At 42.6% G+C, this 20,764-nt stretch overlaps 1 protein-coding gene across 2 annotated transcripts in view; it reads right to left on the bottom strand.

Moving 5' to 3' along the window:
- The window catches only part of GLCCI1 (glucocorticoid induced 1), a 53,494-nt gene extending 43,068 nt beyond the window's left edge, over window positions 1-10,426 (bottom strand). For both annotated transcript variants that reach the window (XM_033055873.2, XM_033055883.2), the window contains exon 1: window positions 9,880-10,426. In XM_033055873.2, coding sequence (XP_032911764.1) covers window positions 9,880-10,324 — 445 coding nt within the window. In that variant the 5' untranslated portion in view covers window positions 10,325-10,426. The remainder of the gene's footprint in view (window positions 1-9,879) is intronic.
- Window positions 10,427-20,764: the final 10,338 nt, after the last annotated feature.

The following is a 20,764-nucleotide window of genomic DNA, read 5'->3' as shown; positions in this document are numbered from 1 at the left end:
AAGGTAGATCTAAACAACAGTTTTACAAAATATTTTAAACAATATATGGACTTCACACTTTACTAAACAACTTATTTTGAAAGAATGAGCCTCTCTTTCTACAGCAACACTCAAAGTTTATTTGGATCTTCTACGTGGACAATATACTACATGGAGCATGTGTCTCCAGTCTCTTCCTTGTATGGACATTTCTCAAATACACATTTATTTTAAACATGCATGAGTTAATTGCATTTTGGCCCATAAGAAATTTTTCTCTTCCAGATTAGGCCTTTTCCTTATTCCCTTTGAAAAGAGCAGCAAGTATTTCAAATGTATTTTATGGTTTCTTTGTGGGTGAAGAAAACATTGCAAAGATGATTATTCCAGGCAGGGTATCAGGTGTAACAAAGGAGCCACTGAAGGTGAAACAGCAGAGGAATCAGAGTTATGAGAGAAAGGAAGTGTGGTATTTCACTATCAATTGCCACAATTAAGCAAACACAGCTATCAGTTAAGAATGAAGATTTTAAGACCTTGAACAGAAATTTACTTCTGTGAAGACAGCTTCTCTCTTAACTTGGCAGCTTCCCAACTACTGTGTAAACCTAAGTCTCATTCTGCATTCTTCAGCAGTTAGCTGGTATTTTTAGAGTCACACTGGTCAAAGTCTGTTCTGGGACACTCAGCGTAAATCTGGGTTTAACTTTCAGTGGGCAGCTGAAATCTTCGTTGCTTTGAAAAGCAAAAAGTTAAGATATCACATATAACAAAGATAAGAATAATATATGCAGAATATGGAGGTGTAACACCTAGCTCACAGAGTCAATGCTGCAAAGCCACTTGGTTTTCATAATGTCCTTTCCAGGGCTCCAGATTCCGGAAAGACCGACTAGCTGACACTCAGCACTGAATTTGACTCCATGTGTGAGCACTGGACTCACCAAACCTTTCCAGAGCACAGACAGCACCACTCTGACACCCGCTACAGTCAACATATCTTCTAGTCCTACTGGGCTAGGGAGCCCTGCCATGGCATGCAGGAGTGGTACTGGGATCATGTTAAATCCAACAGAAACTCATAGCTCTTGTAGAGCTGGCTCCTCCATGCTATCTCTCTGTAGCCTGAGTTATGGGAACACAGTGCAGAATTTTCAAGGTTTATCCAGCAACATTTCTGATTTAGCAGAGGTACAGCACTTCATCTAAGAAAAGCAACTGCACTGTTATCCCTGAGAGCTACATGTTCACAAACCTGGGATTTTATATCTGCACTTAGGTAATCTGTTCTCTAATAGGCAACTTCTGACTGCATGACATAATTTGAAGTAGGGTTTGTATTTAGAGAGCAATTTCTGCAGACTACAATTAATTAAATTAGTGAGTAATTGAACAATGAATAACCAAAACTAGTTTCCTGGTAAGAACACATCATTTCCAAATGATAGCTTGGTCTCCAAATACTGACAAACGTCGAACAATTATTACAGTTTTGAATTTTTTTGGTACTGCAGCCTAAGCACCTATATTAAAATGTTTGGGGTTTTCCCCTAACCATGAAGACTTTGAAAAAATTTAGATACCCAGGTAATCCAGCTAACTAACCTTTACTAATTATTTCTTTCAGAAATCCAGATTAGGAACTGTACACCAGCTGAGAGTAAAAGGCACATAATATAACAATACCCACATTGCCATACATTTAACTGGTTCACAACTGAGTAATTATTCTTACAGAAAACATATCTAAAAGACAAATTTATATTTATTATACAATATTAAAACTAATTTAGCTACAGAAATTTGTTTTAAATTCAAGTATGACCACCAGTCGTCTTGCAATGACCTGACAGTCAGAAATAAGCATTAATTCCTGAAATTTGGAAGCCTGTTTACAACACTGCTTAATGCCTGGTGGTAAGAGCATAGGAAAGGAAGCTGAAGGTAGACTTCTTCAAACAGGGGATTTGCACAGTTCAAGGAATAAGACCCCTAAATTATTATTCCTGTTTAGGTTATCTTCCATCAAATTGAGAAAAAAATATTCTAGAGAGGATATCAGATTATTCAAAAATCATGACAGAACTACCTAACTGCTCTTGTGAGCAAAATACAAGGCACTTTCCTCCTAAAGAGGAAACGAGTACAGTAATTTCACGACTATAAGGCGCACCCTTTTGACTAAAATTTTGGCCAGAACCCGGAAGTGCATCTTATAGGCTGGTGCACCTTATATATATGGACAAAATTCAGAAATTTGCCAACCCAGAAGTGGGAGCCGCAAGGGGGGGTGGCGCCGCGGGAGCACCGAGCCGCGAGGTGGGGTAGGGAGCCAGCGGCCCCGGCCCAGCAGGAGCCGCGCAGGGGGGCAGGAAGTGGGCGGCCACAGAAGCCGCGAGCCGCAGTCACCCCGAGCCAACCCGGAAGTGTGAGCTGCGGCCGCGCCACGGCAGCCCCAGGCCGCCCCGGACCGCCGTGAGTCGTGGTCGCCCCAAGCTGCGCCTCGCCAGCCGGTGCCAGGGGCAGGCGGGAGTGCCAGGGCCCGCGGCACAGGGAGGGCACCTGGGGCTGCATTTAAAGGCTACACCAATCTTGAAAAATGTTTGCAAATTGAGCACCTGCCAGTAAATCCCATGATTGCGCGATTCCGTTACTAATTCGTTACTTTGTTGCACGCTGCGCAGCTCCTCGCTGCACAAAAAATGTGCGCCTTATAGTCCGGTGCGCCTTATATAATGTACAAAGTGGCGAAATTTGCCGACTCCCAGAGGTGTGCCTTACAGTCATGAAATTACTGTAGTTTAGGTAAAATTAATTTCAAATTGTGCAAAATAAATGGCATGTATGAACCAATGCTGTTAATCAGTCATTTATACTTCAGAACAATATCCATTGCAAACCTCTACTCCTCAATTTTACACCAGCAACAGGGAAAGTCAAGTCCTTATAAACACCAACATCAGTGGCATCATTTATCATTGGGGCATATGCAACACTAAATAAGGAGGTCTAACCATACAGTACCTTGCATTAAGGTTTCAAAACCCAAGCTCGTAAAATTTCATGACCTACTGGGAAGTATATACAATCTGCAAAGCAACAACATCTAATATGGAAAGCTAATTAAGAGATCTACTCCGACAAAAAATGAAAACCTCCCATCACAACCACCTTCACTGACCTAACACCAACTGTTTAGGTTAAACCCCCATTTACAAATTTTTTGTGCAGAAAACTGTTATTGCTGGAGTGTAGACGCTCACACCTTCTGGGTGTTTTTTCTCCCTGTCAGAGAAAACTAATCTAACAGGGTGAATAGTTTGGCAGGAATTAGCAGCAGCAACTAGGAAGTGCATACACCAAAGGAGGAGAAGTGAAATTAATACATCCAGGGCAGAGACAGTACTACAAGGGCTGAGACAGCAGGCTGAGGGCACTCCCCAGCACAGCCACACTTGGCCTGGTTGTTTCCTTCCAAGACAGACTTCCAGGAGCTACATGTGTTCCTCTGTCCTACTAACAGGAGACATTGTCTGAGCGAGTTATCCAAGGGGGCCATGTAACAGAACAGCTCTGGTCTTAAGCCCAGACTCAAACCGCTAGGGAGCATAGGGAAGAGTTCCCAAGAGCGCATTTTCCAGTTTCAGCCGTGGATGAGGACTTCCATGGATGCAATCTCAGCTTCAGAAAGGTAAGAACCAGAGAGCCCAATTCACCATTCCAAAGGATTGCTATTACACACTGTGTCATGATACTGTGTGGTATCCATGCTGCAGAAGTCTCTGATCCCTTTCAGTACTACTTCTACACTTCAGTATCCAAAACTAATTGTATAGGAGTGATAAGCTTCAGAGTCAAATCAGATGGAAAAAAAATAAAGCATAACTGAAGGAGACTATCTAATTTTGGGGAAGTGAATACACATTCAAAATTGTTACTCAGAATTAGATTATTAAGTACAAACACCCATTTTCCTTCACCCTGACCTCCAATGCTCTTCATCTTGCAATTACCCAAACCTTAAAAATTGTGACACCAAGGAAAAGGACATAATCTCAGGCTGACAAGTTGCTGTGATGCATCCCTTCTAATGATGAGATGTAAATAATATTTTATTTGCCTGAAAATGTCTTAAGCCATTGTTTAAACATTACAGATTTACATGGGAGGCAGCACTGAAAGAATAACATAAACACGCATTTAAATACTAACACTAAAGCAAGATTATGATCATTAACAGTGAAGTTCTTGAGCAAAATTTTCCAGTTATGTAGGTTTAATACAGGGTCATTTTTTTCATCAATAAAAGATACTTATTAAAAAATGCTAGTTGATGTTTAAACTCTATTATTTTAACAACTTCCCAAGAACATATGTAAAATCCATGAAGAGCTACCTATTTTGTCAAGTGCTGGCAAAGCTGCTCTCTACTGAAATAACTGTCAACTAATTTAAACAGGAACTTCCATTTTTCACTGCAGGTTAAAAAAAAAATTATCTTCTTCAGATGAAGACAATTAATCAACTGGTAAAGCCCCATTTAAAATGTATTTCAGATATTCACATAAACACTTAGGAGTATATACCCTAATTCCAATATGTTTTGTGTTGCTTTTGAGTCTAGACTTAACTGAAACTTCAGAATTACTGCATCAGTTATTTTTTTTTTCATAATTATATAGAGTGGTAGCACAAAACTCATTTTAAAAATAACTGGCTTTCCACCATGAATTTTTTGCAATATAGCACTCTAGACTTGGTGAACACTGCCTTTTTTGTAAGATTCTAAGATACACTCCATTCATCTACCCTCTCTGCATTTTAAAATACATTTTAAGAACCTCTATTCACCCTGCCACCATGGTAAAGAAAACAACACAGGAACCATGAATTTCAGAAAACAAATTTCAGTATTTGTCACTATTTTATTATGCACAGATGTTAGCAAGTAACTTCAGTTTGGTCATATGTAACACACAAATACTTGCTTATATCCAAAGATTAAGAATTAAAGGTCAAGTAGTGATTTAAAACAGATATAATCATATACTTCTTGAGTTGTTTTTTTTCATGAAATAGGGAGGTTCTGTCTTCGAAGCTATTGCCTTGCTACAGTACTATTCAAGTTCAACAGAGAAAATACCTTCTTATTTTTTCTTCCTGTAGTTTAACACCTGAAAGAAGCTCAATTAATTTGTTTTATAAAGCATTATTTATTAAAGACATCTAATACACCATTCTCATTTACAGTCATGTTAAAACATGTAACTAAAAAGGCTTTGAGTTCAGGACAACTGGACCAAATTTAGCCAGGGTCTTTCATGGCATCATATTATATTCCAATGAAAGCTATTTTAGGAAGAGAGAAGGACAAAGCTGGAGCAAAACTGTTTTGGCCATACAATTATGGGAATACTGCTATTATTCAGGGATCAGGAAATAGGAAGAGCCACAGAAATTACTTCCTTACCTACATTTGCTAGAAATAAAGGAAAGATCTTGATCTCTGGTATAAATGCTTATGATGCCAAAATATTGGATGGTTTGAATCCAGGATATTAAAATAGTTCTATCTTTTGAAGTAGAAATTTTGGGTGGGTTTTTTTTTTTTAATACTGATATCCCTTACAAGTCTAGAGATCAACAATATTGTTTGTTTTACTCCACTCCTCATTCCACGAGCCTAAAACCAGATATATATACTTCTTACACAGAACTGGGTTATGCAGTTGTTTTGCATCTTTTGCAATTCCTTTCTCTCACTCATGTTGGCAATTCTTCAGGAGTTATTTTGGGAAGTAAAAGACTTTGGGAACCTTTAACAGCCAAACTGATTACAGTATTTCTCGTATGTCCTGAAAACTAACGTTTGTCTGTAAAATTTGGAAATGGAATGGAAAAAAGTTTGTAGTATTACACTAAAATGTGTAAGTTAAAGTTAGAAAAATATGAAGCATAATATTACAGTAACACCAGAGTTAACACTAAACAAATCTAAGTGTTTGGTAAGAGCAGTGTTGAGTTTGAATCATAGAGAAGTTATTTACACCCTCCTTCTACACAAGATATTAATGTATCATGAAATAAAGAAACTAAACAGGAAACCCACATTCATATTTATACAAGCTACTTTACATAACAGCAGAAACTTCTGATTTCTGAAAGGCAAAGAGGAAAACAACTTGATTTTTTCTTTAAAAAATGTGTCCACAGGCAATTAGCAAGTTTTATTTGACATGTCCAAAGGTTTGGCGCTTTTGGATTATAACTGGAATATCCTTTGTCATAAACCACACAGCTTCAGATTCTGTTGACAATACTTTTATGCACTCAGAGATCTAATAGATATATTCCCTCTAAGAAAACCACATGTTGTTACATTCAACCAGACACTTTTTCCACTGCCAGCTCTTCAAAACACGAACATACACTATAAAAATATCTACTAGTAAGGAATAAACACATTTCAAAAAAGAAGAAAAGGGTAGACTTGCACACTGCAGATTTATCTTACGATATCAGAAGGTTTTTCCTCTCTTTTTTAGCACCTTAAAAATATATACGTAACATTCACGATTTCTCACCCATTTAGTAACAGCACTAACCAAATACTGCTACTGGCATTCACAGTTTCCTAATAACTAAAAATCCTCAAATTTGCTTAAAAGAAAACATCGCATTATTGAAAAAACACAGGGTGTTGCTACAGAACAAAAACCTTTACAGTATACTAGAAAGAAAGGGCAGAAAACATGATGATGGGAGAAAAAACAGACCATGCTGCTGTCGTTCATGTAGTAGTGATGTCAGTGTCTGCAATGGTAGTTGCTCTGACCTGTAGAGGCTCAAAGCTGGAGTGTTTTCACAGAAATCTCCTTCATAAAAGAACCTCTAGCAAATCGCTAAAATATCCACACAAAATGGCTTAGAAGGATAGCCAGTTCAAGGCATCTATACTGAAAAAGGCTAAAAGGAGGTGGGGAAGGGACAGGTGTCTTAAGAGAATAACATCTATCCATCAGACTCATAAGCAGTCTCCAGAACAAGTATATTCATGGAACAATCCAAGTCAGACTGCAGAGCCAAAGACAAACACATCTCCTGTACTGGTGAGAAAAACAACAGGATTAAACCTAGAGCCTAAGCTCACATCTTACAGCACTGAGAAATGGCTTTGAAAAACTGACAAAAAAACTTAATCGAGCCACTTCCCCAAGACTTGCATACAGATAACAACTATAAATAGCTGGAGTAGCATTATTTAACAAGCAACAGCAAAATAATCTGTGTCTGAAAACGGAACATTTAAATTTTTTTTCAAGCCCTCCATTATTACTGCAGTAGTCCTCCAGTTCAGCAATCAATTTTCTATATACTATTATCATCATATAGACTACAAATATGTTTTTAGTGTCCACACATCATGCACTAAAATGCTGAGAACAAGCAGGGAAACAAAGACAAAATACCGCCCCATGGCATGGAACCATATTCTAAATAATGTAAACACAGCTCTAGTTTTGAGGGGTGGGGGGGTAGACTAAGGGGAGGTTTGGTAACCTTTTTTCATTTGCAAGACTGAAGAAATAGAGTATCTTATTACTCTCGCCTGCTAGAAAATGGTGCCTGTATTTCAGTAAAATAAAGCTGTTGACGTGTGCAATTGTGGTCATTATTAGGGCGATCACGTTGTTTTCATTCATTCATTCAGGATTTGCTAAAGGATGTCAGCTTCTGCAGCAGCAGCTGGCTTGACCTGGAGGAGGGGGAACGAATTCTTTGCAGTGCATACAGATTACAGGGTGCATTTCTCGACGGACCGTTTATGATTTTATACACTGCACTCATTAAACCAAATCAAGCTCTGTGTGCTGCTGACGCAGTTCACCAGGAGGCAAGCTCAAACAAGTTTAATGACAGAAAAGTCATTCAGTACTAATTTACAGTCTGATTTATTAAGGCTAAAATAGCCCACAGATGAAGAAGACTGAAACCACTTTCTAAAATTAAAATTTCCCCTCCAACAAAAAAAATCTGTACACATTAATGAAGTACTTCACAGCTTTGCAGTATTTTCCTAGTTTGCAAGTAACTGGCCATATTCCTTCCTCTTCAATACACCTTAAGTATAGGCTTTATACACTGCACCACTACAATGTTTTCCTCTGGGTTCCCATAATTAAATAATTTACTGCTCATCATCAGCACCATCACTACTCATACACACAGATATTTTGGTTTTTCCTAGTTTCCCATTAGCATTTTCCATAGAGGCAAATGGGAAATTTACGTTTAGGGCTTCATACAGTCAGAAATACATGATCTTTAAAATTTTAAATAGAACTTGAATGAATCAAAACCACAGAAGCTCAGTTCCATTTTCAAGCACGCAAAACCCTCTGCAGAAATAGATTGCCTTTTTGAAAAACACATTACAAAGTATCTCTGGTCAGATTATAACACAATCAATTAGGTCATCTGCATAAGCAGATGCATAGGGCAAATTAACTTCATTTGTAACTAGCAGTGACATTTTGCTCATTTGTAAAATGCTGCCCCTGACTTAGGATGATACTGATGACAGATCTGCCAAAGTTACAAATACTACAGACAGCAAGGGTTTACTACACATAAAAACTGAAGAGTAAAGAATGCAAGATTCCACAGTTACAACACATGCTGGCACCCAAGGCAGACCACAATTTGCCACAGAAATCACACACAGTAAGACTTATGGAAGGGACAGAAAAAGCAAGTGGTATTGAACTACAGAAAGCATTCCCAGGAAGAGATGATGTGCGATACCTGATAGCTACAGCAGGACAACATAAAAAGTGCATTTAGTCCAATTCATTCAACTGCTCAAGTGATGGGGGAAGGCAGGAGGGAGTAGGGGAGGTAAGATGGCCACTGCCACTTTAACACATTCAATAATTTAGCAGACAACCTGACGCAGGTTAAGTTGGACTTGCTGGGAATCAATTTTACATTTTAAACTTCACAGGCCTATTCTGGCTACACTGGGGATTGGTTTGTCGTGGGTTTTGTTTGGTTGAGTGTTTTACAGTCTCAAGGATTCAGCAGTAAATATCACAAGGAGACACACTTGGTTTTAACCACCTCAATACAGGAATTTCCTTGTTTTGGAGCCTGTGCTTGGAAATACCACATCTTTTAACCTATGATCTTACAAAAACGCAAGTCTTTTAAGAAACCGTGCTCTGCAAAAAGGAAGAGCATTTCAGGCTTGATTTTAACACACACTTCAGAATTGGGTTGTGACACCCCAGATATAAATCTAACTCATTATCACTCCTACTAGATAGTTGCAGCTGGAGACAGGGAAGCGGGTTAATTTTAGGCTCGTTTCCCTATTGCACAGCTCCGCTGCCAGAGCCCGAGCACAAGGGCAGGAGCGGCAGCAGCACCGTGGGAGCCCCGACTGTTCTCCCCCCGGGAGCGGAGCCCCGGGGCTCGCCCCCGCCCGCTCCGCCCGAGGCCGGCGCGGGGGTGTTTTTCCTAAGCAGGATTCTCACCTTGCCCGAGAAGGAGGATGACACTTCAGGGGTCGCCTCCTCCCATCCCGGGGAAGGGCGGCGGGATGAAGTGCTTTTCCCCCCGCTTCCTGGCAGGGCAAACCCGGGCACGACACCTGCCCCGGGGGCGGAGGATTTAGGGCTCACCCTCTTCCCCTCCACCCACTCCCTAAGGCTCCAGCGGGGCTTCTCCGTCGGGCCGGGAGTCCCCCGATGTCCCACCCCCGCCGGCCCGGGGGAGAAGGCAGAGCGCAGCCCGACAGCGGGAAGCAGAGCCCGGGGAGCGCGGAGGCTGGGCGGCCCCAGTCCGGCCAGCACCCCCGCGGGGCAGGGAAGCCAGACCGGCTTTCTCCCGGTGCTTTACCTCTGTACACCGGAGAGCTGGGGCTCCGTCTCTCAGGTGAGCTGCTCCTCCTGCTGCCACCGCTCTCCGGCGACCGCCGCTGCCTGCCCTTCACCCTGCCCGGCTCCGCTCCGCCGCCCGCTGCCAGCGGCGGCGTCGCGCTGGGCGGCGGTGGGGAGCTGCCTCCGCCGCGACCCCCGCCGCCGCCCCCCGGCCCCGTGTTGCTGCCCACCGAGGCGGAGGGGGACCGGGTCGGGCTGTGCTGGTTGCCCCGCAGGAGCTGGTACGGGACGGTGGCTCGGATAGGCTGGAGCAGCCGGCTGGTCCCCGCCGAGCCTCCCCCGGCGCTGTTACCAGGGCCCCCGGCCGTGCCGGCGGTGGGGGACCCGGCGGCGCCGCGCCTCATCCTCTGCGGCGGGGGCTGGTGGTGGGACGGGGGGGTTTGCGAGGAGCTGGACGAGGACATGGCGGGGATGCGCAAGACCCCCGCGGGTCACTCGCTCCGGTGGCTGCGGGGGACCCGAGCTCGGCCCCCAGCGCCCCGCATGCACCGGCCGCGGGGAGAGGAGGAGGAGGAGGAGGGGGAGGGATGGAGGGAGGGGGCGGGGCGGGACAAGCGCTGCACGGCCCTAGGGAGTCTCCGCGCCGCCTGCCCAGCTGCCCCCGGCGCTTCCTATCGGCGACGGCGGCTGCTGCTTCCACGCCAGGCTCTGGCCATCGCTGCCCGCCCCAGCGTCGAGAGCACCGGGGGCGCTGCTGAGCCCAGCGGCCGCTCACATCGTACAGCGCTGCCGGCTCAGGGCGGTCGGCGGCAAGGCACGACGAGGGGACACGCAGCCGGACTGGGGAGGGTAGGAGGTGCTCGCAGCCAGCTCTTGCTCCAGCTCTTGCTCCTGCCCTCGGCGGCGCCCAGGAGCCGCTACCAGTACCATCCGCTCCCCACGCCGCCCGCCCTCCGAATGGCACCGCGCAGCCCCGGCGCCCGGCCGCGACGGGCAGGGGCGGTGGGCGCGCGAGCCCATTGGGCGCCACCGTCGCAGCAGCGCCGGCTCCATTGGCCAGAGCCTCTGTCGCTCAGCGCTGGCGGCCAATGGGAGCTGGCGGCGCGGCGGGGCGGGGCGGGGCGGTGGCGGAGAGGCGGGCCGGGGGAAGTGGGATGTGGCGGCGGCGGGCGGCGCTCGGCAGCGCCGGGGTGCGGAGCCCGTCGGGGAGCGCGAGGAGAGCGGAGAGAGCAGCGCCGGGGAGCGCTACCAAGATGCACAAAACGAGTTCAAAGTGGACTTCACGGAGTGTCGATTTAACACTGGCTTGAGAGCCACTGCTCTGGACCAAATCTTGCGCTATCCCTATTCCTGGAGGACTGTCTGCCTCTCCCCGCTTACTCCGCTCCCATGCAGGGAAAGCTCAGAAACAGACAGCATTTCTCGCAACAAAGTCTGTTCACGTTTTTACTTTCGTTAAAAAATCAAGATGTTCTTCAAAGGTTAAATAAGTGTGGTTTCATAATTTCCTTAAGTGTATATAGAATATTATTCTTTTTCCTAATACACATTCAAAAACAATTCTCAGAGAATGCCAAGAGGAAAATTAAATGTTTTACAGTGATATTTTTAGAAAGTGCTTTTGTTCTAGGAAAAAGAGCTGCCACTAGATAAATTGATAACCTGAGACAATGAGAAATAAAATGAAGGTTAGCATGAGTAGCTTAATAGCTAAGAAAATAAATGTCTAAGATCAGAAAGATAAGTTGAGCTGAGTCCATCAAGAAATCAGTGCTTATTTTGGATCTGATGCAAATAGGATGCTAATGGTGGAGAAGGGAAAATGCAGGGAGTCTTGCTATGTGGAGGAAGTCAGCTCGATGATGGCCTCTCAGGCATTAGGAGAACAAAAAGGACATGGAATATGCATAGAACTAAAATGTTTAACAAGATACAATCTAGATACTGCCTACGAATCAGTAACTAAAGTGTCACAGAATTAACTACATTCCTTGTACCATTTTTTCGATTCTATAACAAACACTCAATTCTGTTTTGCACACTTCGAATTACTGCACTTATATACTGCCAAAGCTGTCCGTAGCCATCCTTATCCCTTGGTAGCACAGGAATCAGTCGATAGTCCCAATGAGAAACCGTATCCTTGGAAAATGCTTCTATTCATGGGCTGTTAGCGAGACTTTGTTTGCACTAGCACCATGTGACGCAGTCACCGTGGTTGTGTTACAGAAAGGGTTGGAATAATACACCCCACATCCACGTGAACACGTGCTCCGTCAACAAAGCCACTCGTATAAATTAGTTTTAAGAAAAATCAGCAACCATGGATTTTTCCATTAGTCCAGTCTTTTTGTTTTCTGCTGGCATGAGCCAAATTTGTTAGTAAAACTGGGCTGTTAGAGACTTCTTCCCCCAAGGATTTTTCTCTGCACTTAATCGCAGCTATGAAGTCCATCTAGTTTATTTTTTTCTGCTTCACTGCACTGGGCTCAAAATGACTGGAAAGCATTCACCTGTAGTGGCCATCTGCTGAACAGTAATATCAGTAGTGTTTTAAACAGTAAGCACATTTTCCTGTATCTGTACCTTTGTCAGATAACATTGCTGATGCAGTAGTGTCTTACAGAACAAAAATCATCTGCTGTCAGCTAAGAAAGTACACCTTTGACTAACAATAGCTGATAAATTCCAGCTATTGCCAATACTAAGAGTTATGTCAGACTAAAATAAGGATGAACTGGTATCTCTTGAATTTGCCTGTTTAGATACTATTTTACAATGGCTAAATTTTACAATTTCCATGGCCTTGTACATCAAACAAGCAAGGTATTTGGATAGGAAGAATAGACGTGTAAAGACAAGGTAAATGTCTGACAAAGAAAATCCCACCAGCCCCAAAACAAGAGCCCCCACACGCACCCCAAACCACAGGGCATGTCCGTGTAAAATATCAGTAGCAAGCCTTCCTTTCCAGACAAGCTTACAGTCCAAACTGAGCCACCACTTCATTTGCCTTCACGGCAACCAGAGAAGAAAAAATCCACTGGGATTGCTTCCAGCCAGACTGCTACCAGCCACATCAACAGCTGTACTTTGCTCCCCAAAACTTATTTCCATCCTAATTCCTTCTAAACTAGACCTAGCATATGTATTACAACACCATGCCATGTGCCTAGGAAATGGTGATTTCAGAAAGGATGAAGAGAGTATTCATCTGTATTTTAAAGTGGGATACCAACTGTTGAATTTTTCATCTATGTTCTAGAGTACCTCCCTCAGGGAATACCATTGCTGTATAATATCAAGAAGATATTACAGGGAAAGTGAAGTAAAAACTGAACTCCTATTAGAATCTGCATATCTTTCACAAATCTATGTTTGCTTTAAATACCCTTTTCAACTTTTCAAAAACCATGTTAAAGGCATTTCTTGCTTCTCTTTTCCACTTTAAGGAACTACCTTGTCAGCTGGCATGTGCTTAAGGGAGTTTGTACTGGAGGTAACAGGTATTTCTGAATCTTAAATCCGTCTGGGAGACTAGGACATCCTTAACACAGCTTCTGGGAGAGGCATCCCGAGAGCAGTAGAAATTATACATCACAGCAAGAGCACAACAGCAAGGGAGTGATCTCAAGGAGCAAGGCAGTGACAGGCAAGAGTGAAGTACAGTAATTTCACAACCATAAGGCGCACCAGACTATAAAGTGCACCCCCCAGGAGTCAGCAAATTTCACAACTTTGTAGATCAGATAAGGCACACCGGACTATAAGGCACACTTTTTTTTTGCAGCGAGGAGCCGCGCAGCGCGCAACAATGTAACGAATTACTGGCAGGTGCTCAATTTGCAAACATTTTTCAAAGATCGGTGTAGCCTTTAAATGCAGCCCCAGGCACCCTCCCCATGCAGCCGGCCCTGGCACTCCCGCCCGCCCCCAGCGCCGGCTGGCACGGCTCCCGGCTCCCACCGCGCGGCCGCACTGCATCTCGGCTTCCCCCCAGCTGGCAGTGGCGGCGCTTCTCGCCGCTTTCCCGCGGCAGCGGCGCTTCTCGCTGCTTCTCACTGCTTCTCACCACTTTCGCGTGGCGGCACCGCTTCTCACCGCTTGTCGCCGCTTCCCTGTGGTCGGCGGCTGCGCCACTTCCCCCCGCTTCTCCCCGGCTGGTGGCTGTGCTGCATCCCCCTGGCCGGCAGCTGCGCTGTGTCCCGGCATCCCCCCGCCCAGCAGCCACGGCTCCCACGGTTCCTGACTCGGCTCGCAGCTCGCACTTCTGGGTTTGCAAATTTTCCGACTTTGTCCATTATATAAGGCACACCGGACTATAAGGCGCACTTCCGGGTTCAGACCAAAATTTTAGCAAAAGGGTGCGCCTTATAGTCATGAAATTACTGTAGTCTCATCTCTCCTACTGTTACCAGTTGATAATGGGTTCATCTCTTTATGTCAGAAACAGATGAACATGAGTGCCATGAGACATGGAAACTGAGAAATTTTAAGCAGTCATTAGACACTATGCAATCTTGATCCTTATTTTATTCCTACTTGAAGGTTTTAGGGAGGGCAAACTCTTCAAATCTGGACATACCTTTTGGTTCTAGGCTCTTACCAGAGCATAAGGCCATCAATACTCTGTTGCCAGTGTATATACATGCTTGTTTCATAATTTTTATGTCTCTCTTACCTCCCTCTGTCTATGTTTTCCTTGCTGGCATTTCCCCACTCCACTTAGAATCAAGTCCTTTGTGACTGTCTCTGAAGTATTCACACAGCATCTAACACAAAACACTAATGAGAAAGGGTGTTTATCTTCACATATGTTCAGGTCCATTCCCTGTGTTTCACCTAATTGTAATGAATGTACTGTTGGGAAGAGAGAAATAACAAGAAGTCGTCCTCACATCACAGTAATATTCTGAAAGAGATGATGACCAGAAAGCTTTATCTGTGGCCAAAAACTAGAACAACCCCTAATGACCCAAACTGCAGCTCTCAATGATAAAACTGAGGCTTGCCTCTGTGGACTTGGAGCATCCCCAGGCAGAAATGGGAACATCACCTGTAGTAAGGGCCCCCATGTGAAATGCAACTGCTGTCTGGGGCTGAGCAGCTCTGCTGAAGCAGCAGTGGCCTGTTTTCCTAGAAAATATCTGTCTCAAGCTGTGGAGATGTTGGTTTAGTTTTTGGCCTGTTTTGCCTTCAAACGAAGTTCTAGATAGAATAAGACAGTAATGGGGGAAAATATATATGGAGTTATTTTTACTACAAGGATTTTTGAAGGACAGACACTGCCTTTATCAACCACACTCCATCTTTTCACAGCTCCCAAAAAGTTCAGTGGCACAGATATGATCTCCTTATATCAGCCAAGCACTCTCTATCCCCAAGCCTCTTGGGAATTACCTTGCATTTGAACCCTTGAATTCTCCAAAGCTGCTCATAGAACATCATTATCCCCACTGCTGGCTTTGTTGACACTAACCAGGGAAGACACTTCCAACTCATGATCACTTTCAAGGTTCTACATGCTCAAGTTATCTTCCAACAACAAAAGGAAACCCACTACTGAGGACTTGATGCTGCTGATCATCCAATTGAGGGTCAAGCATGTGGGCAAGTGTTAGATTTCTTTTTCTCATGTCTTTTTTTCCTGGATATGGGGAAAATACAGTAAGTAAAGGGCTGTTAGACCTGTGGTCCAACAGTATTTATACTGGGTTAAATTATTATTTATGAATACTCACAAACTGGAAAATTTCAGAATCAAGTTTACAACTGAATTTCAACCAGAAGGTATTATAGTACTTTCTTTTTAGTCAAATGCTATTGTTAACATTATTTCATTCAGTGCAAAGGATTGTCACTAGGAGTGAGGACTGCATAATGAACAAGCCAGGAAACTACAGAATAAGAGCCAGCTGTAAGATTTTCCCTTAAGAAAACTGAATACCATTTTGGATAATTGTCTTATTTTTCCTATCTGTCAGAAGTGTTTTTGTGATACTGAATAACTCACTTAAACCAGAACCTGCCCATTAGCATTACCTTTGTTATAACAAAGTCTTATCTCATCTGGAATCAGACCTACTCCTACATTATCTTCTCTTCTTCAAGAAAATAGGCCAACCACTTTGGACTTTGGAATTATGTATTCCTTAGGCATCTGCTTTAACATAAAGGCAAACATTCAACACACAGCTAAAATCACCAAACCTTCCTTCCAGCTCTGCATTTAGTCTGAAGTTTTTCTATCCATTCATTGGTACAGGTAATTCTATTCAACACTTTCCTTTAGCTAGCAAGTTAAGCATGTCAGACTGTATCCCATGGGAACATGAGTTGTCTCCAGGCAGCAATCCTGCCCTACATTACTATTCTGAGTTTGGTTACTTGACTCAACCACCATCTCCATTCCCCAGTTCAACATCTAGAAAAAAAGTCTGATTTGCACAGCTGGGACTAAGCCCAAGCTCTTTTAAATGAGGAGCTGAGGGATTTTTCAGGTTTATTTTCCCTCTTTTCCATTTTTAGGCATTTGGTATGAGGACACTTTTGGACAAATATGTGTGGTTGCTGTTATCCAAAGAGAAACTGATTGAAACACAGGTAAAATGACTGGTATTCCAATAACCTGCCATGTCAAATGCAATGGACACATCTAGCAGTTCTTTACTATAATTTCTCTTGCCAGTCTCTTATCTAAAAGATATCAGTAATAAAAGCAAAATAATGGAACACTTTATGTTGACATAATAAAAGTAATTATTCCTTAAAATTGCTTCATGCTACATCACAGAACCATCTGTGAGGAAAAAAAATGTTTTCAGAGTGCTTAGGTAGTGTGTATTATGCACAGCAATAGTATCTTTAATGGAAAAGGTAGAAACAGTAAGCAAATGCCAGAAGCAATTTGGATATAATGATATTGTTATATCTATTACCATTCACACCAGTATAATAAAAGAAAGGAGAAGCACCATTTCATGTGAACAGTTACCTTGCTAAGGATATTAGGAAAGCACAAAGGTACTGTATAGTACTTTGATTTATATGACATTAAACTTTTTAAATGAGCAGCATCCCCTTAACGAGAGATTTGAAGCCATTATGATCCATTTAAACAGTAATACGTGTCTGATAGTAAGAGTCCCAACATCTTTCTGTTAAGATGATTTGGTCTGTATTTGGTTTTGCGTTGTGTTTTTTGAACTGCATTAAGCATGAATACCCCTACCACACCAGTGCCCTAGCTGTCAGATTTGGGTACATTTTGACAATACAGGCTTAAAAGGCAAACTGAGGGTTAGGAACTTCAACCTTCATTTCAGAGAGTCCTTTTCTGGGTTGCTTTCACCCCTGTAGTTATCCTACTTCACTGTTTCTGACAAATAAAGCCTTGTTCACCACGACCTTTCTTTCTAGGCACAACAAACAGCACTAAACTTTATTTGGACTAATCACCACTGTTCTTTTACCAGCCAAATGGGATGCTGTTGAGTGACATGGTGGACTCCACAACTACTACTGGAAGGTAAACACACTATGAATCTTCAAAGCAGGAGAATATTTTCTTTTTAAATATATTTTGCAGTGCCTGGTAAGAATAATAACAATAAAATGGATTAAAGAGACAATTTTAAAGAATTTTAGGGTATGCAACTCTATATGCAAAGTATTCTTTGTAAGAATACTCCATTCTGTGCATTCAACAGGTTGTGTCAGAACAGAGTCACAGCACTGAGTCAAAATGCTGGAAATAATTATTATTTCTAAGTAGGTAATATACTTAACCTGTAGAAACAAATATTTATTTATAAATGTGGTTTGTTGGTGTGATAGCTATAAAACAGGCTTTAAGAGTTTGCCTAATCCTAGTTTACATACGACAAAAGTGCATTTACATAACAGTAAGGAACAAACCTGTAAAAACAAGGGAGTGTGCAGTTAGCTTATAAGTGTTCCTTTGAGATAGCACAGTATTTAAGTGAAAAATACAATATATTTCTGTTTTAACTTCATGTTTTCTTGGATTTCTGAGTCCATGTCAACAGCTGTAATTGCATTTTAAAGCAAGTTTGGGGATGTGAATTTCCCTTGTCTCTTTCACATCCCAAACCAAAATAGAATGCAAAACTTCAGCATCATTAAAAGAGGAAAAAAAAGAAAGAGAGCTGTTAGTAGGTCCTCAGCAGCTGGAATAATCTCCCACGGGTAGAGGTGGAAACCTTATTCCATGAGTCATTTAATACTGAATAAACAAAGCACTGGAGAATAAATTGTAAGGCATGATTATTTTTTTTTTCATTGACAGAGGGATGGCTATTTGACTTAATGGAGCTTTTCCTTTTTTAAAATTCTTTAGTAATAGAAAGCGTAGACAATGTTACAGATATAGTTTATTACTCATTGTCACTTAGGTCCTTACTGTCATTGTAATAAAGGCACGAGTAACTTTAGCTCCTGCACACTATGAAGTATGCAAGATCAAGTCCACAAGGGTTGCTGAAATTCAGGATGCTCTTAGGCAGTGGCCCTTACTTGATGTAGTCACATAGTGGCTAAATTACAGTTCCATAAAAGGTTCTGCACACCCAACTATCACAGGTCCTGCTATTAAATGCTGTGCTTTAGTGACAAAGCTCTGAGGAAGGCAGCTGAGCAAGCTGTGTGTGCTGGCATGGACTGCTCTTGGTCTCCAGAGGAATCCAGTGGAATCCACGACTGAGAGAATGCAACAAATAACCCCCTTGTAATCAAATATAATTATGGAATCACTACCCATCTGAGCTGTTATAGCCTTGCCTGTAATCAAGAGCAGCATTATTGCAACATTTATTACTCTCAAAAGTACTCTGAGATTTATGGGTCCTTGGAAAGAAAAGCATTGTTTGGTGAATCTATCTATAAGCATTATTTGGCCATAAAGAGAGTCCTTTCTCTGAGAGATCAGAGCAGTTCCAGTGAAGCACATCTACTGGATAATTTCTTCAGATTTTTTAGTCCTAAATGACAAAAAGCACACACCTTACTCAAAGAAATTCAAACATCTACTTGCCAGCCAAGTAGATGTAGACAGCATTATTTCCCTGATGCTCGAGATATAATGAAACCACTACTGATGGAGACAGAACATTCCAATAAACAGTGGGAATCAGTGTCATCTTGCAGAAACCAAACTCTTTGATGTAATTGCTCAGTTATTATAAGCCCATGATGAAAGACCTCAAGGGGAAGACCTTCCCCTATAGTACTGAGTTATGGCTTTGGCTCTGCGAGTAGGCAGGAATATTAAACAGAAAATGCATCTGGAAAAATTATTATATTTGACAAAACTCATAAAGAGTCTAGAAAAAGGGAGCAATAAGTGCAGTTGATCATGCAAGGGTAGAAGAAGAAGTATCTCTTAATTTTGGAAAGAAAAGTGAAAAATAAGTTGATTTTTTTTTTCTTTGTGACTTCCTAGCTCACAAGGAGACAAAAAAACCCCCTGTAGATTCAGAAGTGGATGTGGGTGGGAAAGCAGTGGGTGAAGAAAAAGCTTGTTACCTTGAAAATGTTACCTCAAAAGGTTTGGAAAGCCATTAATAAAACCACCTCAAAGCTCCCCAAGGAAACAGTGTTTTCTTCTCCAAGTTACACAGGTGATCTGCAGAGTTGATCTGGAGGGCACAGGAGCTGCTGCAGACTACTCCCCATACCAAGCCTCTGAGGTTAGGAGAGTCAGCTCCTCTGTTTGTGTGTATGGTGACAGTTCTGCCAAATACTTTTCAGATACAGCAGCTTTATCAGTGAGAAGGATCTGGGCTGCCCTGCAAAGATAATCCTCCCAGTGGTGTGTCAGCCTCTAAGAAGGGTGTGATTATCATTCCAAAGGAGTGTAATGTGAACCCGTGCCTCCCATTCAGCCAGGTGATGGCTAGATCACGGAGGCTTCTGCTCTTTGCTCACTCTTTCTTTAGTTTCTTCTCTTTCTTTCCTTTTTTTTTTCTTGCAGCAAACAATTTCATATTAACTTATTATGTACATTTAAGATGTCCAAAGAGTGAGCCCAAAGCACAGTGGTCCTTAGAAATGAATCTCCTACGAGACCATCAGCAGAGTACTAGGTGGATGAGTTTCTCATCTTGGGATGCTTGGAAATTTGCTGGCTCTGATTAGCATTTTACAAAGATTGGGTTTCTCTGCAAACAGTCTAGTGGACTCTTTCACTGTACTTTCTGCTTTTCTAAGCCTGGTGTTTGAAGATTTTGCTGCCAGCTCTGGTTTGGGACACAAAGCTCCAGGCCTGATGTTAGGGTGACTCACCCGTTTGATTGAACAGGTGTTAGACATGGATGTTGTCTTTTCTGTCACTTCAAGAAGAAAGGTCTTCATGCAGTGAAATCAGGTGTCTGATCTCCCAGGTCTCCTGAACTCCTGTGTGTCCATTTGTTGTTGGGTTTTTTTGGTTGTTGTTGTTTGGTTGGTTGGTTTTGGTTCCTCCCCACAGAAGGGCGAGTGCATCAAACAGCAGATGGGAGAACAGCTATCCTCTAAGCATATTGTGTGATGTTTATTCATGGGTCATAATCCAAAACCAAATTATTATTTCTGTTTGTCTGGGTTCTTGTCCTGGTCTTGCAGCAATGATTGAGTTCAGCCTGGAATTTAATACACCAAAAAATACAGAAAAGTAAGGCTGACAAAGCTCGAGACTAAACAAGTAACTAGTGCATGACAACAGCAAGTTTGATCTTTAAAACAAAAAAAAAAAAATTCTGTACCAAAGTGCCTTTCCTCACTGCAGTCTGCATAAAGGAAGAGCAGAGGCAGCTGCAACCACCTCAGCTTCAGAGATGGGGCTCTCAGTAGTCAGTCTGCACGAAAACACCTGGCTGGCCCTAACGAACATTGTTTTCTAGAATGTT

This window comes from Catharus ustulatus, chromosome 1, assembly GCF_009819885.2.
Source record: "Catharus ustulatus isolate bCatUst1 chromosome 1, bCatUst1.pri.v2, whole genome shotgun sequence".
Lineage (NCBI taxonomy): Eukaryota > Metazoa > Chordata > Aves > Passeriformes > Turdidae > Catharus > Catharus ustulatus.
This window is presented reverse-complemented; position numbering and strand designations above follow the sequence as displayed.